This window comes from Dendropsophus ebraccatus, chromosome 1 (genome assembly GCF_027789765.1).
Source record: "Dendropsophus ebraccatus isolate aDenEbr1 chromosome 1, aDenEbr1.pat, whole genome shotgun sequence".
NCBI classification, from domain to species: Eukaryota; Metazoa; Chordata; class Amphibia; order Anura; family Hylidae; genus Dendropsophus; species Dendropsophus ebraccatus.
Window position 1 is genome coordinate 148,239,512 of NC_091454.1, and position 27,400 is coordinate 148,266,911.

At 41.1% G+C, this 27,400-nt stretch overlaps 2 protein-coding genes across 2 annotated transcripts in view; one reads left to right on the forward strand and one right to left on the reverse strand.

Moving 5' to 3' along the window:
- Positions 1–582: 582 nt before the first annotated feature.
- On the forward strand, positions 583–26,576 carry LOC138800024 (long-chain fatty acid transport protein 2-like). The gene is made up of 10 exons (XM_069981834.1): positions 583–1,142; positions 13,408–13,617; positions 16,353–16,511; positions 17,727–17,851; positions 18,834–19,028; positions 19,997–20,087; positions 21,189–21,387; positions 24,878–24,975; positions 25,606–25,736; positions 26,087–26,576. Exons 1-10 carry the CDS (start codon positions 641–643, stop codon positions 26,261–26,263), a joined length of 1,887 nt encoding a protein of 628 aa, XP_069837935.1. The 5' UTR covers positions 583–640; the 3' UTR covers positions 26,264–26,576.
- The window catches only part of MAN2C1 (mannosidase alpha class 2C member 1), a 61,792-nt gene continuing 59,811 nt past the window's right edge, over positions 25,420–27,400 (reverse strand). The window contains exon 27 of the mRNA XM_069981822.1: positions 25,420–26,652. Within this exon, the coding sequence (XP_069837923.1) occupies positions 26,612–26,652 (41 nt within the window). The 3' untranslated portion in view covers positions 25,420–26,611. The remainder of the gene's footprint in view (positions 26,653–27,400) is intronic.

Here is a 27,400-nt window from a genome sequence, read left to right on the forward strand (position 1 = left end):
CATGAAATGTTGTTTTATTTTCATTCAGACACAGTGCTCTCTGCTGACACCTCTGTTTGAGTCAGGAACTCTGTCTCGGTTTTCTATGAATCCCCATAGAAAACCTCTCCTACTCTGGACAGTTCCCGTCTTGGCCAGAGATGTCAGCAGAGAGCACAAACTGAAAATAAAACATTTCCTGCAGTACATTTAGAAGCCAATAAGTACTGGAAGACTTGAAGACTTGAGATTTTTAAATAGAACTTTCTGACACCAGTTGATTTGAAAGAAAAAGATTTTCGCTGGACAACCCCTTATTCTGAGCTAAGTATTCATGTCATTGTCCAAATCAGAGAAAGACAGCTCTTTCTATATGCAGATATGAACATATGAACATAATCTAGATCAATCTGCTTAGCTTACCCTGCTTTATAACACACTACCCACATATTAGGCAGCATGTTAAGTGACACCATTTTTTTTTCTGTGCATGGAATGTATGATATTCCTTCAGCTATGGGTTACCATAGTAGTTAAAAGGTTAAAGGTATGAAATGTGATCTTTTTAGAGTTCATAGTGCACAGTCTTCTTTGTGCTTAATGATTCTAAAGCACACACCTACCCAGCTTCATTGTGTCTAAGCCAGCTTACACGTTCAGTATGGCTTACACTTTGCAGCCCTACAGGATGTCTCTTGTGCAGAAAGCTTTGATTGGGATACCACTAATATGGATGCTAAAACGTATATTTTTCCCTTACCTCTGGCAAGACCTCAAGTTTTTTTTCAGAGCAGCCGGTTATGCACGGAAGATAGAACGAGCAGTTACCCACCGCCCCTCCTTTGGCATGCTGGATATGTTTATGAAACAAGTGTCCATAAGACCAAACCAGACATTTATTCTATATAAAGATGAGTCCTATACCTACAAGGAGATAGATCGGAAAAGCAACCAAGCAGCATGGGCTTTAAGTCACTATGCAAAACTGAAAAAAGGTGATTGTGTTGCAGTCTTCCTGAGCAATGAACCTGCATATATCTGGCTGTGGCTAGGACTAGCCAAATTAGGATGCCCAATGGCTTGTATGAACTACAATATACGTTCTAAATCCTTTCTTCATTGCTTTAAGTGCTGTGGGGCTAAAGTTCTGATTGCTGCTTCAGGTAAGAGGAATGTAATACACAGGATAAACTCTAATATTGTGTATTTTATAGCAATTCTAGATAGAGTAGAATAAATTTGGCTACTTGTTATTTAGACTACAATTTACCTAAGTGTGTAGATGAATGGTGGTATCTGAATTTTGCTTAAGAAATGTCTGCATGTGATACAGAAAACAATGACAACATTTAGGGGGTTAATTATTAATAAACAGTATATACATACAAACACACATGCTTCCTACTTTGTAATATGATTTCTGCACTAATCAAATTGCTAAGAGGACTAGAATTAGATAGGATGACTTCATTCATCTTGTCCTTGGACAACTTCTCTATACTGTAGAGGTCAGAGTTCATTTTATGCACTACATGGCCTGCAAAACAAATTTAACCTGGACAAACCAGTTTAGATATTCAGCATTTTTGTCTCCTGTCCTCTGGTACAAGCAGTAGTGTGTTTCTTGAGTGTTTATTCTGTGTCGTTCACCTGATGTTTTCGTTATGATGAACTGTGCATATTTTATCGATGACATTTGATTCATTTATTTATTATGAAAAGGTCCAGATTATTAGGGAAAGTCCAGATTTTTACTATGTAATTGTTCAGTTTGGAATCATTAGGTTTCCTAATGAATAATTTGTGAGAGCAGTGAACTTGCTAGACTGGTTTGTGAATAAGCTCAGACAGCTTTCCATCATCAGGCCAGAGGGGATCGGGCATGGTCACCTTCTATACCACAGAGGTACTTGTAGTACATGTTGCAAACAGACCACCAGCATTTTGTACTAACAGTATACTGCCTTCATCTTTCCGGTACACCGCTCATTGTTTACATTCTTTGGCAGCGGAGAACTTGTAAATAGTGGGGAATTAAACATAACGCACCTCAGAAAATTCCTGTGCTTGCCAGTATACAATAAATTTACTAGAACCTGCCCTTAATACTAAATTCACACTTTCAGTTTTTATGTATTTTGGTGCATTTTTTTGCAACAAAGCTAGGAATGCACACAAATGACGTAGCATAAATGCTTTTCATCTCTTTTGTGTCCATTCCTTTGTCCACATTGTGTGAACTGACCCCGAAAGACCACATTTAAAACTACACCAAAAATTGCATTAACGTGGACCTGTCAGTAGATTTTTAGTGTATCAGCTAAGACCGTGGCTGTATAGGGTTTCTCATCCTGAATCCATGTATACCTTTGTTTTGATAATTGACCCCCCAGTGTCAGGATATTACACTATTAATTGATATGCAAACTAGCCTCCAGGATGCCTTCACTGTCATAGCCTATGGGCCCTATTCCACCGGACGATTATCGTTCACATAATCGTTAACGATTAACGATCGTAAATGACCGCTATTGCGAAAGACCTGAGAACGTTTACTCATTTCCATGGAACGATAATCGTTATTTCTGATCGTAATTGTGATCGTTTTTTCTTCGCTATTTATTCGCTGTTGCGTTCGTATCTATTGTGAACGACCGAACGATGTTTTATTCAATGCGAACGTTTTGCGAACGAGCAACGATAAAAATAGGTCCAGGTCTTATAAAGCGATCAACGATTTAATCGTTAATCGTTAACTGCATTTCAACCGAACGATTATCGTTTAGATTCGAACGATTTAACAATATTCTGAACGATAATCGTGCGGTGGAATAGGGCCCTATGGCTCTGCATTCCCGCAGCGGAATTTCATTGCCGGCTAATACATTAAATATACACGCTCCTGCTTGCTTCTCCGGATCCCAAGTCACTGGTGTCCCGCCCAGCCAAACAGTGCGCTGTCCTGCCGCAGTGACCAAGGAGCCAGAGAGGTAAGTGGGAACGCAGGCAGGTAATGTATTAGCCTGGCAGCTGAGGGGTTAAGTAGGCAGGTCATGACAGTACAGAGTATCGCAGTGGAACTTATGGCGTGAAATCCGCTGCAATACTGTACCGTCATGGCCAAAAGTTTTGAGAATGACACAAATATTATATTTTCACATGATCTGCTGCCCTCTGGTTTTTATGTGTGTTTGTCGGATGTTTTTATCACATACAGAAAAATAATTGCAATCATATTATGAGTAACAAAAGCTTATATTGACAGTTAAAATTAGTTAATGCAGCAATTCAATATTTGCAGTGTTGACCCTTCTTCTTCAGGACCTCTGCAATTCTCCCTGGCATGCTCTCAATCAACTTCTGGACCAAATCCTGACTGATAGCAGTCCATTCTTGCACAATCAATGCTTGCATGTTGTCAGAATTTTTTGGTTTTTGTTGTCCACCCGTCTCTTGATGATTGACCACAAGTTCTCAATGGGATTAAGATCTGGGGAGTTTCCAGGCCATGGACCAAAAATCTCTATGTTTCCCTGAGCCATTTAGTTATCACCTTTGCTTTATGGCAAGGTGCTCCATCATGCTGGAAAAGGCATTGTTGATCGCCAAACTGCTCTTGGGTGGTTGGGAGAAGTTGCTCTTGGAGGACATTCTGGGACCATTATTCATGGCTGTGTTTTTAGGCAAGACTGTGAGAGAGCCGATTCCATTGGCTGAGAAGCAACCCCACTCATGAATGGTTTCAGGATACTTTACAGTTGGCATGAGACAAGACTGGTGGTAGCGCTCACCTCGTCTTTTTCGAATAAGCTGTTTTCCAGATGTCCCAAACAATCGGAAAGGGGATTCATCAGAGAAAATGACTTTACCCCAGTCCTCAGCAGTTCACTCCCTGTACCTTTTGCAGAATATCAGTCTTTCCCTTATGTTTTTTTTTTGGAGAGAAGTGGCTTCTTTGCTGCCCTCCTTGAGACCAGGCCTTGCTCCAAGAGACTCCGCCTCACAGTGCGTGCAAATGCACTCACACCTGCCTGCTGCCATTCCTAAGCAAGCTCTGCACTGCTGGTAGCCCGATCCCGCAGCTGAAACACTTTTAAGAGACGGTCCTGGCGCTTGCTGGTCTATCTTGGGCACCTGGAGCCTTTTTGGCAACAATGGAACCTCTCTTCTTGAAGTTCTTGATGATGCGATAGATTGTTGACTGAGGTGCAAGCTTTCTAGCTGCGATACTCTGCCCTGTTAGGCCATTTTTGTGCAGTGCAATGATGACTGCACGTGTTTCTTTAGAGATAACCATGGTTAACAGAAGAGAAACAATGATGCCAAGCCCCAGCCTCCTTTTAAAGTGTCCAGTGGTGTCAGACTTACTTAATCATGACAGATTGATCTCCAGCCCTGTCCTCATCAACACCCACACCTGTGTTAATGGAGCAAAGAAAAAAAAAAGACAAAATTGGTCAGCTCTCCTAAAACACCGTTCACACTAGGCAGGAGCACGTTGCTATGGCTGAAATTGCAAACACACAAAAACACAGAAAAATGCAACAGCTCACTGCAACAGCAAGATACAGACCCACCATAGTCATGAAAATAGTTAAAAACAGCCCCCCCAACTGCTAAAAAAAAGTCCACCTTATCGTGGTGGGGCAGTTTACACTGTTTGCAAATAGTAACCAAGAGACTCATTATTTTTGTGGGAATTTTTTTAGTTGGGGGGCTGCTTTTAACTATTTTCATATCAATGGTGGGTCTGTATCTTGCTGTTGCGGTGAGCTGTTGCATTTTTCTGTGTTTTTGTGTGTTAATGGAGCAACACTGAAACGATGTTAGCTGGTCCTTTTAAGGCAGGGCTGCAATGATGTTGAAGGGTACAAACCCACTTGACGTATTTGCTGCGTGAATCAGTCTTAAAAATAAGCAGGCAAAACGCAGGTTGGCTTTATACAATTGTTCTGCGTTAAAATACGCAATTGCGTATTTTTGAAGCGTGAAGCTTGTTGTTAGCAAAGCATCAGTTGTTAACAACCTGTGCGAAAAACGCATGTAGCTTCACGCTTCAAAAATACGCAATTGCGTATTTTAACGCAGAACAATTGTATAAAGCCAACCTGCGTTTTGCCTGCTTATTTTTAAGACTGATTCACGCAGCAAATACGTCAAGTGGGTTTGTACCCGAAATGTGTTTTGGGGGATAAAGTTCATTTTCTAGGCAAATATTTACTTTGCAAGTAACTGCTGTTTAGCTGATCACTCTTTATAACATTCTGGAGTATATGCAAATTGCCATTTTAAAAACTGAAGCAGTAGACTTTGTAAAAATTAATATTTGTATCATTCTCAAAACTTTTGGCCTTGACTGTACCTGTAAAGGCACCATAAAAGCTTGTTTCTTTGGGCTGCAAAAATCAAATCAAGCAAAATTCATCCCATTAACCCAGTGCTTCCCAACCTTTTCCACCTCGGGGCACACCTTGGAAAAAAAAATTTCCTCGGGGCCCCCCTACTAAATAATGTTCTACAAAATAAGAAAACCGTCATACAGTGACTCACAGGTGACGTCTTCTTTGATCTGAGGAGTCACTTTCCCTTTTCCTCTCCATCCAGTCCAGTCCTCCATGATGATTACTTCCAGATATGTTTCATCTTTTCAGAACTTGCGAGACAAACAATTTAGGCTCCGCACATTTCTAGCAACTTCCTTTCCTTTCTCCCTCCTGTCGGCTCCCAAAGTAACTGCGCTGTGTGGTGTTATGTGCAGTAAAGCGAGTAGGAATGTGGGATGCCCCCTGTATGTAGGGTCCCCTGCTGTGCCCCCTGTATGTAGGATCCCCCGCTGTGCCCCCATGAGCTAATAATGCCCCCAGAGGTGCCCCCTATGAACTAATAATGCCCCCAGAGGTGCCCCCTATGAACTAATAATGCCCCCAGAGGTGCCCCCTTTGAACTAATAATGCCCCCAGAGGTGCCCCCTATGAACTAATAATGCCCCCAGAGGTGCCCCCATGAACTAATAATGCCCCCAGAGGTGCCCCCATGAACTAATAATGCCCCCAGAGGTGCCCCCATGAACTCATAATGCCCGCAGAGGTGCCCCATATACTAATAATGCCCCCAGAGGTGCCCCCATATACTAATAATGCCCCCAGAGGTGCCCCCATGAACTAATAAAGCCCCCAGAGGTGCCCCCATGAACTAATAATGCCCCAGGGGTGGCCCCATATACTAATAATGCCCCCAGAGGTGCCCCCATATACTAATAATGCCCCCGAGGTGCCCCCATGAACTAATAATGCCCCCTGCTGTGCCCCTTAAAAAAACCAAACATCCTACTCACCTAATCCGCGCTGTGGCTGCAGGAAGCAGCTCTCCTCCTCTTCGGGCTCCATCTTGCCAGCCGCGAGGACGGGACTTCCTGCAGGCATGATGACGTCACATCATCACGCCTGCCGGAGAGGTCACGTCCCGGCCTCCCATAGGCTGCTGGCATGAAGTGCCGGCGGCCTATGGGAGTAAATATAGGAGCAGGATGCTGACACTTCCTGCTCCTATATTCTGCTCACTTTAATGTTCCGCCCGCTCACTGTGCGGGCGGAACATGAAAGTGATCCGTGCATCCCGAGAAGCTGCGCGGCCGCAGCTTCTCGGGATGCTTAAAGAGAGAATGCTTTCCAGACTCTGGGGGGCACCCTGTGGACTTTCAGGCTAGCTTGCATACCAACTTAAAGCATGATATCTCAACACTAAAGGGGTCAATTAGCAAAAGAAGAGTATGCATGGATTCAGGGTCAGAAGCCATATACAGTCATAGCCTTAGGGGCCTATTCCACAGGAGCGATATTGGCCGAATCTGCCCCATTCGGCCAATTTTCGCTCCGTGGAATGGAGAGAACGATCAGCCGATGATCGTGTCATCGGCTGATCGTTCATTTAGGTTCAGACCTAAAATCGCCGTTTGCCACCAGCGAATCGATACGGTTGAATAGCGGTGCGCAGCGGTGACTGACGATTTCAGCAGAACCATACATTACCTTTCCGGGCTGCAGGTCTTCTTCTCCCGGTCCCACGCTGCAGCATCGGCTTCAGAGCGGGGCTGTCTGAACTGACAGATCGCGGAGCCAATCACTGGCCGAAACCGCCGCAGCCAGTGATTGGCTGAGCGGTCTGTCAGTTCAGACAGCCCGGCTCCGAAGCCAATGCTGCCACACGGGACCGGGAGAAGAAGACCTGCGGCCCGGACAGGTAATGTAAGAAACAAGGGCTGCAAGGACATCGGTAACGATGTCCCTGCAGCCCTTGTTTCACGATCATCGGGGCCGTGGAATAGGACCAGTAAACGAGCGCCGATCTAGCAGATCGGCGCTTGTTTACGTCATTAATCGGGTCCTGCTCGTCCAGTGGAATAGGACCCTTAGTATACCAAAATCCTGCGGACAGATCTCTTTAAAAAAAAAACTCTGCAAATCAATGGTAACAACTTTCATATACAGTAGGTGGTTCAAGGTATGAATATGACCCACACATACAGATCCCCTATCATATGTGTTACAATATCTACCAGTTAGCACTTAAATACCAATGTTTATTTATCCATATATTATAGCATGCAAGATGTGTATGAATAAATGCTGTCTGTAAACTATGTCTTAGAGTATTGTGTGCCTATTTTCAATAGCTGGCATTTTTTACATGATGTTGATGCCTACTGTGTGCACCCAGGGCTTTATAGTAGCCAAGCAACTGTTACCCTGACTATACATGGTACATACACAAGAGAGATGGCAAAGGAAACCGAGATTAGATACAAAAATATCCCAATTAATGCATCTTAAAAAGTAACCTGGGTCTTTCTGTACACCTTGAACTTATGTTAGGACACAATATTCAGCAGCGAATGTAGTGAAACATACATTTTCTAGTTTCTAGAGATTAACAAAGTTGGCTTTTCTTATTCTTTAAAGGGGATTCCAATTTTTTTTATTTAATGTGCTCAGTATGGGGAGGAAGGCATAAAAACGATATACTTACCTCCCGCACTCCTGCTGCTGACACTGTCCTCTTGCAGTCAGTAATGGTGCACATCATTTGCTGTGTTTGGGGTCCGCATGTGCACTGCCCACACAATGTCTGAGTCAGGGCCTCATTGTGCTAGCTAATTAACTGAGCAAGCAGTTCCCATGTATTTCTCCTAGACTGAGCATATTAATTGAACTTCTTTTTTAGAAAAAGGTTGGATATCGTACTAATAAAAGGAAATATAGACAATGGGGGGAATCTACCAAGAATGGAGTAAACTACCACTCCTCTCACCCACACAAGAGAGGTGAATGTTTCTCAAAAAAAAAAAAAAGACAGAATATTTAAGGCTACAGTGCAGAAGCCTCAGAGATCTACAGCAGGGCAGAGCTGGCAGAGCTTTTCACAACTTATGTCTGTTAGAATAACACAGGGGACAACCACGCCCCTATTGTGCTATGCCGCACCCCCATGCATGCCTACTTAGTGATCCAAATGCAGACACAGATGGGTTTCTACAAAGATTTGCTTTTTTTTTCTGGGTCTGTATCTGCTTTTGGTGCAGCCTTTGTTAATCTATACTTGGGGAATTGCAGACCTGGGGAGCCCTATAACATAACCATTAAAAGCCAAACGTAAATAACAGTGGACTATCTCAATAATGTACAACTCCTCAGTTTCACTTACATTGACTATGTATAGTTAAATTGAATCCGTCAGCTACAATTCATGTTTCAAACTGCTGATGCTGTTAAAGTGACTGTACCACCAGGCCCAGGCTGAAACACTGGAGGCGGGCCGACCCACCCTTAGTGAGAGGAAACCCTAGCCCCTCTATGATAGGGTTCCATTGATTCTAATAGAGTCACATCATGGAGGGACTGGAGTTTCTTCCCAGTGCTTCAGCCTTGGCCTGGTGGTACAGTCACTTTAAATAGCTACCTTTTCTCTATCCATCTGTGTTTCCAAAATAAAGAAAAATGTTTTTATTCTCTAGTGCAAAGTATCAGAGAGGTTTAAACAAGATCCTGATCTGCTGCAGGCTGCAATGCCTCCTTGCTCCCCTCCTATCCCTGATCCCGCTCGACAGACAGCAACCAGCAGAGATAGGGATAGGAGGGAGAGTGAATGGGGCATTTCAGCTATCAGCAATGTAGGGGGTTGGGAAAGCTTCTCTGATACATTGCATTGGAGAATGAAAGCATTTTTTCTACATTCTGAAAGCACAGCTGGATATATGAAAGGTACCATGTTTCTCCTTGAGGTACCATATTTCTCCTTGACCTAACAGCTATGTAACAGAACGCATGAAACATGAATTGCAGCTCACAGATTTACTTTAACAGAAAACTAAGAAAATACAGGCATGCCATGCAGACCCACAGCCCACTGGCAGTAAGAAACCATGAAACGTTCAAAGTAGTGCAGATAACAGATCCATCAAAAGCAGCTTGTGGACAGATTCCCAGTAGCATGGTATCTTTTTTTTCTACAATCCTCACAGTGAGGGTCCTATTACACAGAAAGATTATCATGTGAAAAACCATTATATTGTTTGAATTCAAGTGATAATCTTTCCCTGAATATGCAGGCAATGATCAAACAACTAATGAGAATTCATTCATATGACATTTATCTCATCTTTTGAGCTGACCATAAAATCATCATTATAGGTTGCTAATCGCTTACAAATCTTGAATCTATATAATAAAAATCAAAGTCTGTCTGTCTGTCTGTCCCAAATAGAGTTGCAAACGCCTGAACCGTTTGACCCCAAATTTGGCACACAGATACATTGGGTTCCCGGGAAGGTTTTAGTGAAGGTCCCGTCTCAACAGGACGTAAGGTGACGACAGCACGTCTTGCAAGACGTGCTGTCGTCACCTTACGTCCTGTTGAGAGTGAGAGTCTTCAGCTAAGGAATGGAGTTGACCAGCGCTACGGCGTGAACATCGGATCCTCTAGTCCTTGAGCACTGTGGTGATGTTACTTTTGTTTATACTTTTGTGAAAAAATTTGCATTACAAAAAGAAAAATATTTACAAACAAAGAATTTTCTAAAGAATTATTTGTCCTGTTTTTTTCTGATTGGACATTATTAACCCAAGTTGGCGACTGGGTACGGGACAGTTCACACACAGTGCGATTAGGCACCAAAAACTTTGTTATTTTTGAATGGATAACACTTTCATACCAGACCTGACCAATACCACCATACTGTGACTGGATGACACTGCCACACCAGACCTGACCAATACCGCCATACTGTGACTGGATAACACTGCCATACCAGACCTGATCAATACTGCCATATACTGTCACTGGATAATACTGCCATACCACACCTGACCAATACCGCTATACTGTGACTGGGTAACACTGCCACACCAGACCTGACCAATACCGCTATACTGTGACTGGATAACACTGCCATACCAGACCTGACCAATACCACCAAACTGTGACTGGGTAACACCTCCACACTAGACCTGACCAATACCGCCATACTGTGACTGGATTACACCATCATATCTGACCTGACCAATACCGCCATACTGTGACTGGATAACACCGCTATACCAGACCTGACCAATACTGCCATACTGTGACTGGATAACACTGCCATACCACACCTGACCAATACTCCCATATACTGTGACTGGATAATACTGCCATACCAGACCTGATCAATACTGCCATATACTGTGACTGGATAACACTGCCATACCACACCTGACCAAAACCACTATACTGTGACAGGATAACACTGCCACACCAGACCTGACCAATACTGCCATACTGTGACTGGATAACACTGCCACACCAGACCTGACCAATACCGCTATACTGGGACTGGATAACACTGCCATACCAGACCTGACCAATACCACCAAACTGTGACTGGGTAACACCGCCACACCAGACCTGACCAATACTGCCATACTGTGCTGGATAACACTTTCATACCAGACCTGACCAATACCACCATACTGTGACTGGATGACACTGCCACACCAGACCTGACCAATACCGCCATACTGTGACTGGATAACACTGCCATACCAGACCTGATCAATACTGCCATATACTGTCACTGGATAATACTGCCATACCACACCTGACCAATACCGCTATACTGTGACCAACTATATACTACAGGTATATAGGACCCCAAACTATACACTACAGGTATACAGGACCTCCACCGATTATACACTACAGGTATCCAGGACCCTTAAACTATAAACTACAGGTATACAAGACCTCCACCAACTATACATTACAGGTATACAGCACCAACTATATACTACAGGAATACAGGACCCCCGAACTATAAAGTACAGGTATACTAGACCTTCACCAACTGTACACTGCAGGTATACAGGACCTCCCTCAACTATACACTACAGGTATACAGCCCCCCTAACTACACACTACAGGTATAAAGGACCCCCCCAACTATACACTATAGGTATACAGCCCCCCAACTATGCACTACAGATATGCGAGACCCCTAAAACCTATACATTGTGGGTATACAGAACCCCTCCAACTATGCACTACAGGTATACACTAATTCCACTGATTAACTTAGATGAAACAATACCTTTAGCTTTGCCTCCTGGGCACCTTAGAACAAATCTAATTAACACACTGACACTTTATACCCGGGCAGCGCCGGGTACATTTTCTAGTAAATAATAAAAAGTTAATTTGTAATTGAACATTCAGTATTGATAGTAATTGCAATTGTAACTAATGACTATGGTTCTGTTTGTTGTGTTAAACGATTTCAGGTCGTTCCCAAAAGTGCTTGTTTGCAATTGTCTATCGATAATCTGAGAAAACAGAAAACAGCTTTGTCTAATAGGACCCTAAAAAAAACTGTCCAAATTTAAAATATGCTATATTTCACATTGCTAAGCATGTAAACAATGCTCATCAAAGGAGGTACTTTAGTTTTTTACCTTTGTACACAAATAACAGTATACTTATAGATAGGATCTACATAAAAGCTGAGAACTCTGTAAATACAGCCTCTGCTTATCTTGTACTGACCATAAATCGTGTTGTTCTATTCACAATTCTGCTGGCTGTTTTTGGAAACGGTTGACAGACACATCCCTTAAGCCCCTATTACACGGGGCGATGTTGAGGAACAAATGAGCGCTGTCAGAGCTTGCTTGCTCCTCCTTCCCCGCTCGCTGCCGGTGCTTTTACACGCATCGGCAGAGAGCGGGTGAGAGCTGGGGGGGCCATGGGGAGCTGCCCGGGTGATCCCTAGATCGTCTGGGCAGCCCATAGAAGATGGCAGCGGTCTGATTCCGACACTCCTATTCCATTGAGCAGCAGCAGTAGATCGTATATTAGTCGTTTGTCTTTCAACATTTTGAAAGACAAACAGCAACGATCAGCCGACATCGGTTGATCGTTGTCTTCTATTACACAAGATCGTCCGTAACGGTACGAACGGTCAAATGATATAACGATTTATTGCACCATAATCAGCCTGCGTAAAAGGCCCTTAAATGATGGAACACAGCTTTAAATCTCCTGCAAATCCTGTATGCGTGAACAGACCCTTAAGACCCTTTTCAATACATGAATTATCTTCCAAATCAGGCAGAAATGCTTGCTCGTAGACTGCTGTCAACACAACAATCTTTATACTGCACTAGGACAGGATTAAGGCTGCATTCACACGTTCCGTGTACTGCAAGAAACATGGATGTGGAATGCATGTAATGGACTCCCCACCCCCCCACCCCCACCCGGACAGCATCTGTAATTAGATGCTGGAAGCGGGGGAACTGTATTCATAAGCCCCGCCCTGTAATGAATGTGCTGTGCGGCGCATATGAATACAGTTGCCCCGCTCCCAGCATCTTATCACAGATGCTGCCCGGGCGGGGGAGAAGTCCGTTACATGCATTCCACGTCTGTGTTCTGTGCGGCCTTAAACTCTCCCAAAATTTGTTGTACAAAAGACTGTTCCAATAGAAGAGAACAGGACTGTATATCATGCTAAGCACAAAACATACAACACAGAGCCATAGTAAAGATGCAGAAGAACTAACTTTAGCTGCTCATAGTTCATTTCTGAAAATGTATGTGCTATATTATAGGTTTTCTTGCCCGATTAAAAAAAGGCTGCCTAGCAGAGAAGGGAAGAGCCCGCTTGCCCAAGTCCCATGCTGTTGCTGCACTGGACTGCAGCCAATCACTGACCTCTGCACCTGTGTGGTCACATGCACTTCCTCTTGCACATGACCACTGAGGCCAATGACTGGCTGCAGCAGCCTGTTCAGTTTACTGTGGAGTCACTTTTTTAGCTCTAATATTATTACCTGTTAGCCAGCACTTTCATTTGTTTGTTTAAAGTCTATATGACAATCCTTTATTCATTATCACTAGAACTGAAGGACGCTGTGGAGGAAGTACTGCCCGCTCTTACTGACGATGGGGTGCTGGTGTTCTACCTGAGCAGAGACTCACCTACTGAAGGTGTTGAAAGTTTACTCGACAAGGTGGAGGCTGCTTCTGAAAGCCCTGTTCCTGAATCCTATAGGTCAGGTTCTACAGTGAAAACACCAGCCCTGTATATTTACACATCTGGAACCACAGGTAAATCAGCTTTAAAATCTAAGGTAAAAGTTTATGAATCCATCATAAACAGAATGTGAGAAATCCCCGAATTACAAAACATTTTAATCATTGGGCAGAGAGATATAAAATTATTTTAAGCTGTTGAGCAGATATCTCTGCCATGTTGATATCTGGAAGGGTCTTCTCCTTTTTCCTAAGTAAAACATACTCACCTAAGCCGAACATAGCAGTTTATACTGACTTCTTTAGACTCCTAGCTTTATAATTTGCATGGTATACCAGATACAATACTTACATTCCTCTACAGATCCCCTTGCAGCTTTTTCTGCTGTCCCCTGACCCGGTGGAGCAGCACTTTCTGCTTTTAGCACTACCTGGCTCAGGCATTCTGCAAGGCAAATCTGGCCCAAAACTTCACTTTTTAATCATGTGTTAAAATGGTTTGATTAATACATCAAGGTACATCAAGAATTAGCTCCCTCATTGTTAGGTCCTTGTTATTTGGGAAAATGCAATTAGCTTTGTATTACTTTATAACAATGAAAAAACAGTACCATGATAGGGATATAATTAAGAATCTTAGCTTGTTCCTGACTATTACCCAATGTAAAAAGGACAATGATCAGTTAACAAACAAGAAAACAAATCTTCACATCTTTTGTGTAGTCAATAAAATCCTTGTTATTGGTTGCACTTTGCTCTGTGTAAGTAAACAAGGGATGTACGGGTGATAATGGTGAGTCTAAATGGCCACATGACCAATCAAGTGATCATTCGTGCAGCCAAGCTGCATCATTAATCTAGCCATCTAGAGGGATTTACACTTGTGATATAGAGCCCATTGGCCCATGTGAAAGGACCCTATTTGCATCTGTAACATACTATTTGTGTGGTCTAAGAATGCTGTCAAGAAAATCAGAGTATCTGGCTAAATCCACAACTGCTAGGCTGCTCACTTTGTATGGTCTGTTAAAAAATTTTTTAGCATTAATCCTCATCCAGTTCTCACTATAATAATTGTGGTATATAGATAAATACTATTTTTTACATTTATTTTTTTCTTCTTTTTAATATTTAACTTGTGTTCGTTGAATTTGTATTGTACTTTTGGACTTTGGATAAGTTGTGTACTGCAATAACTAATTCTACATACTTTTAGTTAATGTCAGTCTACTGATATACAATATACTTCAGACTAATTTAGAGCCTTCATAGGTTATATGGATCTAGAATTTATTCGACTTGAAAACTTTCCCAGCCATAATGGCTAAATACTGACTAAATTATAGTTTGAACACCATATGCCAAAGAAAAACTAAGCCTAATATAATGTCTCTTCACCCCCTTGGGCTAGGATCACAGTGTTTCGTGATAAATGCTCAACTTATATTTTGAATAAAATAGCATCTAAGGTTTCATAACCTAAACCTATGTGCCAAAAAGTGGTATGTTTGGCCATTATACATCATGATACAGTTGCTTTAACTGCATTGAAATGCAGAGTCCATTGTGCTTTTCAATTCAATTTAACTGTATGTAAAAAGGTCAATAAAAGGTGCAATAAATTCTTCTTTGTTTTTTCTTTCTGCATCGGTAGGTGTATTAAACTGTATAAGCATAGTGTTGTAATGGTCTGGGGCATATGATCAGCGACCTGTTTAAACACATAATTGCCAAATGCTGTGAGTATAGGTCCGCCCATCAGTATAAAGTGTATGGGGCCTCCTGAATGTCCACCAATAGATAGTTACATAGTTAATAAAGTTGAAGAAATGATGCTGGTGCAGATAGAAGTCTGGTATGATGGATTTTCACAGCCCCACCCATTTGTTCTTGGAGAGATAAGCCACACCAGTCTCCTCCTCTCATAACAGAGAACATATCAACATTCAGTCAAAAGTTATTGAAGGTGTATGGCCACCTTTAGTCAGGGATATACTGATAAGGCAGCCAATCACCCTCTAAGGTCCACTGATTTCAGGATTACACTTGAAGCAGCCTGCTGAACATAAGTACCTGGTTTATGTTACTTAGTTGTCCATACAGTTGCATACATCTGCTACTGACAACCATAAAAATTCTGCACAATATACTTTTGTGCAAAAAAGCAATCCCCACAGACCTAGTCTAAGAGGCTGACAAAATATCATTTTGCATCTAGAATAAAAGTAAGGCCATGTTTCCCCTTTGTACGACACCGGCCAGTGTCAGATAAGATCATCCTGGCCAATACTGCAGTACTGGCCGGATGATCTTCACTTCTGATGAATTGGTATGCGGGCGCATCCACGCGCGCCCGCATCCCAATTCGTCGCCGCTCGCTCTATTATGTGAACTGACAGGTTCACTGTGGTCTCTATTCAGTTTCAGTGTCAGTTTTTTGCTGCGCGGCTAGGGATCCCGGCCGTAGTATTTAATATGTGTTTATACTCCGGCCGGAATTCCCTCAGCCTGCAGGACAATGAAAGGCCTGTATGAATCCAGGCCGTTGTACAACAACGGCCAAAATTCATACAGAACTTACGTTGTTTGAGCATAGCCTAATAGTGTACTATATCACCTATTGCTCAGTAGACTCAATAGGTTAAAAAAATAAATTACTTCTGACATTATCTTGATCTGTTTTACTATGTTACCGTTTGCAATGTAATGTAACTAGTAATTTAGAAAAATAAAACCTGAAACCTCAATATAACCTTATATTTCTGTTACATACATTGACACAATATATAAATGCTAAATTCTTTTGATAGGTCTTCCCAAGGCAGCTGTCATAAATCAAGGACGTCTTTTGATAGCTTCCTCGATAAGTACAATTTCTGGAGTTACATGTAACGATATTCTGTACATTCCACTGCCATTGTACCACAGTGCTGGTCTTATGATCGGGGTTCGTGGATGCATCCAGCAAGGTAACTCACTCTATCATGTATTAATTATCACCTGCAGAATCATAAACTAGCAAATTTTAATGTTTAACATGCACAAGCCCACACCCTTTTTTAAACTTAATTTCTAACTATTTTTCTGCTCTTACTACAACATATAACATAATTATTTTTAACACGAACGAATATATGCAGCTCCAGTGCTAGCCCTAGGTACTGTGGTAAGAAAACACATCCCACAATGACGTTCATTTAAAGTTCTATCCATTTTTTATACAATAAAGCTGCACTGTTACTTCTCTACCTACTAGTAATATGAAACCATTATTAGGTATTCCAACCTTCACTGTACAATTTCCCAGCTTATCCAGATTTTTTTCTCCTTTAATGGAAATCAGTTCATATCTACAACTTCTTCTATCTGACCTCTTATCTTCTGTGGCCATAAAGTCCTATTAAAGGGGTACTCCAGCATGGGGGCACTTTTGCGCTGGGACCGGGGACGAGGTGGCCGAGTGAAAAGACGTCCACTCACCTCCCCGGTTCCAGCGACGGGTCCCGAATCGCGGCGCTCCGGTGCCCGGCCGCTTCCGGGTGTCTGACGTGGGATCCCGCCTCCTTCACTGAGTGGCTGAGCGGACCTGAGACGTCACGTCTCGGGCCCACGTCAGACACCGGAAGCGGCCTGGGAACCAGAGCGCCGAGATGCGGGAACCAGCGCAAAAGTGCCCCCACGCTGGAGTACCCCTTTAAGTAATAAGAGACTTGGTTAATAAAACGCACTTTGACTATCCTGAATACTGTTGATGTTTTCCTGAATCATAGACATAAAACAGTAAAGTGCAACAGCACGATGCAGATGCCAAGACTTATAGTTAATACAGGTACAGTATTTAGAATTGTAAAACTGCTATAGAAAAAAATGTCATACTATTTGATTAAATAATGTTTACCATCCCACCACATTAAGGTGAACCTCAGAGGCTCTCTGTTTACAGCAGTTATAGCCGCAGCACAGCTATATGCATCATGTCATGTTCCTGCTGCTGATACTACAGGTACTGTGAAAGTACCCGAAGGATCAATTTGACAATACCCTCATTCATGTATGTAAGGGGTTAATGAGTCCTTATAAAGGGCACTGACCACTGGACTACATTAATTCTATTATTACCAAAAATGTCTTGTGTGCCACATAGAGGGTATATACTTAGGACTAATACATCTTATATTAACCAGGGGCCACCTGTGTTTTAAGAACCAAATTCTCAGCTAGCCAGTTCTGGGATGACTGCAGGAAATATAATGTGACAGCCTTCCAGTATATTGGGGAGATCGTGCGATATTTATGCAACACTCCGAAGGTATGAACAATGTGTATGAATTGTAATGCATTTTTTTTAATCACTTACCTAGAAACATGTGTCACACAGGACACACAAAAATAAGGATGTGAATAGTTGGGTAGCTTTAGTCAGCTACTGTACATACAGCCTTCAAATGCATTGGGGCACATAATGCTGATGGTTTGTGTAACAGACTATAGCTCACATATACTATATATCACTCATGTATTCACACTGATCGTGTGTTTTTACCCTAGGCTATGTTCACACAACGTCAAAAAAAAGAGATAAGGTTGCCGCTTTTTCTAATTAAAAAGACGTCCGTCATCGCTGCTTAACTGAAGTAGTGGTGGAGACGGCACTGCTGCGGTGGTGGTGCTCGTGGTGGGATGGCGTCCCAGACGTAATGTAGAAGGAAGTCCCGACACTTCACCAATTCAAATATATGCTTATTTATTATGTGCAAAGCATCCTGCACTGTGTGATGCTTTGCACATAATAAATAAGCATATATTTGAATTGGTGAAGTTCCGGGACTTTCTTCTACATCGCTGCTTAAATGCTGCAGTGCATTAAAGTCAATGGAATGACGGACGTTCAATGCACACAGTATATAAAATAACGGACGTTATCTGCGCAGATGTCAAAATAATGATCGTTTGCAAACAGCGGACGTTATTTTTTAGTTGTTCACACAGTTTTTCTTTTTTCACTGTCTTTTCTCCATTGTTACTATTAAATTCAATGGACTTTTCAAATAAAGACATATCCAAAGGCCAATTAGTCCACCTGTTATTGTACTGACGGGTAACCAAACTTCAAAATAACAAATGTCATTGTGGACTCAAAATGACGGACGTGGTTTTAAATATTATAAACAGACAAGTAATAACATTGTGGGAACATAGCCTTAGGCTTATGAAAACTGATTTAGGTCATTTTCTCAGACAGTCATTTAGTTTAATTTGTGCACGTGCACAATGTTTCATCTTCCTTCTAGAGGGACAATGATAAAGAACACCGAGTAAGGATGGCAGTGGGAAATGGACTAAGACCAGATGTCTGGAAAGAATTCATTAATCGGTTTGGTGATATACGCATTTATGAATTTTATGCTGCAACAGAAGGAAATGTATTTTTTCTCAACCACTCAGGAAAAGTAGGATCAATAGGCAGATGCAACGGCTTCATCAGGGTATGTTGTACTACAACCTAGGTAAAGTAATAATTACATTATGGATTTAAGTGCATTTATCTTTACTTGTCAAAGACAAAAGTAGTATTGGGCAGAATTACATTATCAATATCATATGTTGTAGCCAGACTTTCTGGTCTTTGTGCTGTGTGGTCTGTAAATGCTAATAAAAAAAATTATAAATCTGTTGTTTAAAGTACACTATATATTTCAGTCATAAAAAGTGTAGAATAGATCCCCTCCCCCCCCCAATAACAGCAGTCTGTTTCAGCATTTTGGAGAACCCATATAGCTGTAGTCTAGATATCTCCCTATAATGGGACCTTTGATAACAGCAGTTTGGCTCTGTAGTCTGGGAAAGCCTCCTTCCTCATAATAGCATTCTAGCTATATAGTCTGGAAAATCCACAACCCCTAAGTAGTGGCCTGGCTGTTTAGTCTGGACCTCTGCCTTTCCCCATAATAGCATCTGGCTATGTACTCTAGTCCATCCCACTGCCCATGGCAGCAGTCTGTAGTCTAAAACAACCCCCCCGACCACCACAGTATTGTAGTCTGAAAGATATATTGCTTACTTTAGATACAGGATTTGTCAGATTCTTGCATGGCTTGATAAGTACATAACAATGTTACATTTTTTTTACACTTTATTTTATATTTTTTTCAAAACACTTCTTGGTCATATATTGGTCATTTAACCTACCTTGGCCATCTGTTTGTCTCTTACATGACTCTGATGCTAATATTCTATAGGTCCAACCAAGGGTGGGGAGGCCTCCAACTTCAATATTTTATAGCTCTGCTTCTCCAGCATTCAGGTTCCAAGTATCATTATCCGATGTGGCAAATCTTTATTATTATACATGTTTTCCTATGAAGGCATTAGGGTTATTTTCTTTTCGTCATATTTCCAGTTTATTTATGTAAATAATATAATTCAGTGGATTCTGTTAATTGTTGTATTTTAGCGTATAAGACCTTATGAGCTAATCAAGTATGACGTGGAAAAGGATGAACCAGTCCGTGATGCTGCAGGACGTTGCATTCGTGTTGCAAGGGGTAAAAGATGTCTCATACTTTAAAATACACTACGTTACAGGGGTTATCCCATGAACCTTCATACACAAGAAACACTGCTCATCTACAAGATATGGATATATGTTATTAATGCCTAAATGTCAATTTAAAAACTCCCCTTCTCTCAAAACTTTTTATTGTATAATATATATGAACAGAGTTCAAAAAACATTCATTTTATTCTCTACTTCTTCTACTGCATTGGTGTGTGGGATTGGGTCATGGAGTGATTCATTTAGCTTTGTACAATGCTGCAGCAACAGCATTGGAATCCCATAGGCTGTATCCATGTTTTCCAGGTCTTTGGAGTGTCTCCACCAGCAGAAAGCAGGATTTAAAACACTCAGTTTTGTACAAAGCTAAATGAATCACGCTTCACTTATCTTTAGCTCTGGTCTTAAAGTGTCATTTCAACAAACTTTGGACAGGTTATAGCCACAAGTCAAAAGTTTGAATGCGCTGAGACCCCTGCCGATCGCTAAAATGAAGGGGCAGAAACTCTAATCTGCACATGCTCGGCCCCTTCATCTAAAGTAGCAGTGGATGAAAATATAATGGCAGCCTATGGAACTTACAAGAGACACAATTGCCAGAAGTTCCATAGGCCCCATTATAAATCCCGTTCACTGATATTTTGTCAGTGAAAGCAGAGAGAGAGAGAGAGAGAGAGAGAGAGAGAGAGAGAGAGAGAGAGAGAGAGGCAGAGTGAGCTCTGCTAAGCGCTTCTGCCCCTTCGTTCTAGCAATCGGTGGCAGTCTCAGCACCCAAACCACCGCCAATAAAAACGTCTGACATGTAGCTATAGCATGTCAGAAATTTGTTGAAGTGAGAGATCTACTGTGTACTAGAGGTCTAAGTGTACCTGTGGTTATAACTTTCAAAATCATTGGTCTGCATGAGTGCTGTAGACACAATAATATATCCTGCTTCTTTTTTTTTTTTTTTAATTAAAGACTGTCTTTAAAGTTACTTTTAATGACAATGCAAATGGTCACCAAAGTGAAAATAAACTGATAGACAATTTAAATTTTTAATGGGTTAACTTTGATAACACTTTTTACATTTATTATCACTTGTTCACAGGAGAGACTGGTTTACTTATATCCCAAATCACAACAATCAATCCTTTCACGGGATACGCTGGAGATGAGTCACAGACTGAGAAGAAGAGACTTCGAAATGTGTTTAAAAAAGGAGATTTGTATTTCAATTCAGGGGACTTGTTAATGATAGACAAAGATGGCTTTATTTTCTTCCAGGATCGCGTCGGAGACACATTTCGGTAAGATGTCAACAACCTTCTTGAAGTAATGAAAACCGTTATATAGGAAAGATTGGTAGCACCTTTGAAGGAAGAATTTCCAGAAGGCAATGCATACAATGAACTTCAGCTTTTATTTCATCAATACAATACTACTATACTGTCACAGTTGTCCTCAATATGCATAATCTGAAAATATGACTAAGAGCCAGGCTCGAAACGTGACAATCTACTGTTTCCTATGTCCTGAGTCACTTGTTATAGACAACTGTGGTGTATGGTTTTACATTGAAGAAATGAAATATGGTTTGGAGTTGTTTTTTCAGCACATATTACAGATGCTCAATCAGACTTAAAAGTGGGAACTTTAATAATAGCAGTGTGGCAGGGCACTCGCTGCTGAAAGAGGCAACTGTAGAGTGTCTGAATCCGCTAGTCAGGGACCCAACTCTCCTAGCATGCCTGCATGAGCATAGGGGAGAAGTTACTGGGCAATGCCTCTTTAAAGGGGTTGGCCACTTTAGAGTAAATAAAGTCCATGCAAACTAATTGTTGTATATAGTTGGAAAAATTTCTGTGACTGTCCAATTCATCTTAAAGGGATACTCTGACCCTTTAAAAAGATTTCTTTATTGCTATTCAGGTTTCCCGTTACACGTTCAAGCCAGCACTTCTTGGACAGACTAGTCTCAACAGTGACAGTCCGCTCAACCAATCACTGACTGAAGCAGGGCAGCTCTGTGGCCAGTGATTGGCTGAGCAAACTGTCACTGTCAAAGCAAATCCATCTCAGAAGTGGTGGCAGAAGCGTTCAGCGTTGGACCCGAAGGTGCTGCAGGAGGACCCCGTGGAAGCATGGTTAGGTAAGAATAGGCTTTTTATTATGTTCTATATAAAGGCAGCAATATATAAAATAACTTAAAGGGCCAGAGTACCCCTTTATTGAGGCTTGGAGAAATCTATGTAATTGCTGGTGAAACAATGTCACTGAAATGACTAGAGCTAATTTTTGTTGCAAAAATTCCAGGAACACATCGCCTGCCAAGTGGAAAAAACAAAACAAAAGAAAATATATAAGGGAAATAACTTGAAGGAAAGGTCCAGCTAAAATTTTTATTTAAGTATTGTATTGCCCCCCAAAAGTTATACAAATTACCAATAGACACTTATTACGGGAAATGCACATAAAGTCCTTTTTACTCTGCACTTCCTACTGCATCAAGGCTTTACTTCCTGGATAACATAGTGATGTCACGACCCGACTCTCAGAGCTGTGCGGGCTGTGGCTGCTGGAGAGGATGATGGCAGGGGGATGCTCAGTGTCCCTCCAGTGCCCTGTGTCCCTCAGTGTCCCCCTGCCATCATCCTCTCCTGCAGCCACAGCCCGCACAGCTCTGGGAGTCGGGTCGTGGCATCACCATGTTATCCAGGAAGTGACATATCCATTTTATCCAGGAAGTAAAGCTACTTGATGTAGTAGTAAGTGCAGGGAAAAACACACTTTATAAGCATTTCCCGTAATATTGGTGATTTGTATAACTTTTGGGGGGCAATACAATACTTTAATAAAAAAAATTGCCAGACTTCTCCTTTAATTTTTTCTCTGTTTTGGACCTTTTCCAGGCTTTGGCTTACTAAAGCCTTTAAAGTTTAAAAAAAAATAGAGCAGATCTAATTCCTTATTCTTAATGCTTTATTTCAAGTATACAAGGCATGATATAACATGCACAATTGGGATATACTGGATGTCTTTGAACACAATCTGCCTATGTTAGCCACCTGCAAGCTCTCTGGAGTGTGGATTAAAGAGCTAGGGACATTTTCCGTGTTGTATTTTTGACCAGCTGAGCCTGTTATAAGTGGAAACTCTAGAATACAGAACAAACTGCACCTGAGCTATGCAGCTGCTTACCAACTGTATTAAACACAAAGGACCATTGCATTACACAGGTGTAGAATGCTGCACATTGGAACATCCATAATATTCAAATGTTCATATATTAATTGTACACTACATAAATGTTACATAAACTAAATGGGAAGAATCAATGCCCAAACTGATCACAGGGATATGTGCCCCAGAGAAGCACTGTCTACTGATATGTCAACCATCCACAGCCTATACAAGATAAACAATCCCGTCACATTAGCATTTAAAAAGAAAAAATACTGAAACAGCAAATGAATTAGGATGTTTAAGCACCAGACTGTCCTAAGATTTTTCAACCCCATCTGTATTAACCAACTCCAACTTTCTTCTGACTTACCGTTATCTTCTCATTATCTCAAAAGTAAGGTGTTATAAAATGCTATTTGAATAAATTTAACCCATTAACGACAATGGATTTAAATGTATGCAATAAAAGTTATGGCCCAAATGACACATACATGACACACATGACGCATACATTTACGTCATGTTGTCCAGGGCCTCTTTAAAGAGAGTTCAGAAGCTGAGCTTGCTTTAAAAGAGAGTGAGGACTGGCTGCTATGAGCAGCTGGGTCCTCGCTGTGAATGACGGGTCGCTGCGATACCGCGGCCACCCGCCATTAACCCTTTCAATGATGCGATCGCGGCATTTAAATGTCAGTGACAGGAGCTGTGCTCCTGTCACTGTGCGATCGGGACCCCCGCAGTGTAATGCAGGGATCCCGATCAGTCCATCTGGCTGCCGGAGGTCTCTTACCTCTTCCCCGCCAGTCAGATCGGCGATCCCTACATTGAGTCTGCCACAGGCAGGCTCAGTGCAGTGATTTCAGATAACACTGATCAATGCTATAAACTATGGCATAGCAATGATCAGTGTTACTGATCAAATGTATGTAAGTTATAGTCCCCTAGGGGACTTAAAAAGTGTAAAGTGTAAAAAAATAAAATAAAAAGTTTTTAAAAACATGCCATACCCCCCTTTCCCATTTTACGGTAGAATGAAAAGCGGCATTACAAAGTAAACCTGTTCCTGAAAAAAAAAACAAGCCCTTACATGGCCGTGTAGATGGAGAAATAAAAGAGTTATAGCTCCTAGAAGGCGAGGAGGAAAAAAGAAAAGTGCTAAATTGAAAATTTTTGCAGTCATTTGGGTCATTTTAGGCTCCATCCTTAAGGGGTTAAAGAAAAACTATTAGCAGGTAAGAAGCATCTAACCTGTTGACATGTCCATACAGTGCACAGGGCGCTGAGAATGAAGGTAAGTTTCTTACCTTGATCCTCAGTGCAGTTTTAGGATAAATATTGTTTAGCATAGGTGGGCCACCCGGGGCAGATCAGTGCACTGAGGGTGGTAGTTCCGCCCCAAGTGCAGCAATCCAATATTTAAATATCTAATAAACTATAAAGTTCATGAAGCAAATTGCCTTCATTTCCAGCACTCTGTGTGCTATAGAGACATATCAGCAGGTTAAATGCTTCTAAACTGATAGTTTCCCTTTAAGCACTTATCAGCCATGGAAAACAAACATTACCGATAGGCTATACATTTTGGCTACACATAGCATATGTTTTCTTTTGTAGATGGAAAGGTGAAAATGTTGCCACTACAGAAGTAGCAGACATAGTGGGCATGACGGACTTCATTGAAGAAGCCAATGTGTATGGAGTCCCAGTACCTTGTAAGTGAACTATTTGTGTATTATTTATTTATGTAGAATTTTATTACAATTTTGTTCCGTGTATTTGTACTATTCTGTAAGTGTGTTCATGGCTTATGTGCTCATCCTATTATGTGTGCCCATACTATTATTAGAAAACTGGAAAGGCAACAACTGTGGCCAGCTCCCAGCGATGAACGTGCTTTCCTAGATCACGTAGAAAGATAGAGCACGGAGACTGAAGCCCCTGGATTCCGGGGTGTCAAATGGTAAGAAAAGAAACTTGATTCCTCCAGCTCACATAAAATTCCACTTTATTGATTCTAGCCGGCGTCGCAAGCAGCGGCGTGAGCAACTTCTCCTGCTACTATGGTCCCGGAGAGTACTTACGCCTCCGGGTGACCCCCCCCCCCCCCCTTTTTCCTCTCTACCTTTTAGGGATTTTATCTTTTCCCCTAGATCATGCAGCTACAGATGCCATGACTAAGAGCCCTGTAGGCTCGAAACGCGTCGGCTATCAATTTTAGATGTTTGGAATCAATAAAGTGGAATTTTATGTGAGCTGGAGGAATCAAGTTTCTTTTCTTACCATACTATTATTAACTCATTTGAGTCCTTAACATCATTTGCTATGCTTTGTTTTTTTTTCAGATCACGAAGGAAGAATTGGAATGGTGTCCGTCAAACTTAAGCCAGGTGAATCATTTGATGGCGACAAACTGTACAAGAAAGTAGAAGATTATTTGCCTAATTATGCCAGACCTCGTTTTGTGAGAATACAGGTAATATTCTTTATTTACTGTATTTTAATCTTTTTTACAATTTATTGATGTGGCTTCTAAATGTTGAAGAAAACAGGAAAATAGTGTGGCCACTGGCCACTGCATGTAGGTATGGTTTTGGTTGCCTTGGCAGTTTTTTTGTTTTTTTTAATAATGACAGCCAGTAATAATGATCATGATCATTATTTATGGCTGTCATTATAAAATAATGGCCGTTATTTCATCTAAAAACATACCTTTTTAGACAGTTTTAATAAATCTTAGGCCATTATCTTCAGTTTTATATATGTACTGTAATCAAATAAGCTATTTGAACTATGATGACTAAATACGTTTTCTTGAATCTTCAGGACTGTATTGAAATTACTGGAACCTACAAGCAGCGTAAAGTTGAACTGGTCAAGGAGGGTTTTAATCCACTCGTAATAAAAGATCCACTGTACATTTTAGATGAGACTGAAAAACGGTATAAACCAATGGATTCCCACATTTACAAAGCTATTGTGGAAAAAAAACTGAAACTTTAATATTTGGCCACGCACTAAGATTTTTTTTATTTTTTATCATGGATTTTCTTACATAGATAAATGATTGGCCCAAAGCAAGCGTTTTATCAGTCATAGATTGTAATAATTAATTCCCAGCTCAGATTAGTGACTTTGTATCATAACTCCAAGGACGTTCTGTAAACAATTCAATATAGATAAAAACCGATGACTGGACACAATGGGCTACTTCACCACGACTGATAGAAAGAAATAAAGTGTAACATAAAAAATTATAAGGTTGCATTAATCTTGAAATTAAAATTCAAAAATCATTAAAATTGATCTTTGTGCATATTGTTTGAATCGTCTTCCATATGAGCTATAATGTTAAGGTCCTAGTACTGGTGTCCTGAAAAGAATCCATGTATCTGGAGCATGAATGTTCCAAAAGTAAAAAAAAAAAAAAAAAAAAGATGTTTGAGAAGATAACGTAAAAATACAAACAGTCCATCTGAAATTTATGGTAAATCAGTTCTATTCAATTGAATAGTCCGATATCTGCAGTGTATAAAAAGTAATATGCAGATAACCAATCCAAGAAACAATTGATAGTCACATGATAATCAAATTATTAATTGTATAGAACTTTTCCACATTGTCAGTAACCGCAGCTGAAGAACATTACTAGTTCCAGGAAGAGAAAATTGCTTTGGTCCACCTAAAGGGAATCTGTCACTAGGTTTATGCTGCCTTAAATGAGGGCAGCATAAACTAGTGACAGAAATGCTGAACAGATCAATGGATTACTTACATCATTTTGTTCAGCCGTTCTCCTAATATGCAGGAGAATAAGATTCTTACCACACTCCTCCCCCCAACTGCTGATTGACAGGTGACTACCTATATACACAGTATGAATAGATAACTGCCAATCAGGAGCTGTTGGCCGGAGCTTTCTGCTTCTCATGAATATACAGGACTACTGGGCTCACGCATATAATTAAGAGGACTACTTTTCCATGTTATTCAGGAGGATATCTGTGCAATGTAAGTGATACATCATTCTGTTTAGCTTCTCTGTCACCAGTATGCGCTACCCTTAGAAAGGACATTGGACTGCACCTCACAAACAATGCAAAATGATAGAAATTTTATTATACATAAATGCCGGGAACA

Excerpts from the sequence above, each read along its gene's own strand:
- LOC138800024 (XM_069981834.1), top strand. The coding sequence starts at position 641 with ATGGCTTACACTTTGCAGCCCTACAGGATGTCTCTTGTGCAGAAAGCT. Across the intron at positions 17,852-18,833 it reads ATTTATGCAACACTCCGAAG|AGGGACAATGATAAAGAACA; the intron begins GTATGAACAATG and ends TCTTCCTTCTAG. Across the intron at positions 20,088-21,188 it reads TTGCATTCGTGTTGCAAGGG|GAGAGACTGGTTTACTTATA; the intron begins GTAAAAGATGTC and ends ACTTGTTCACAG.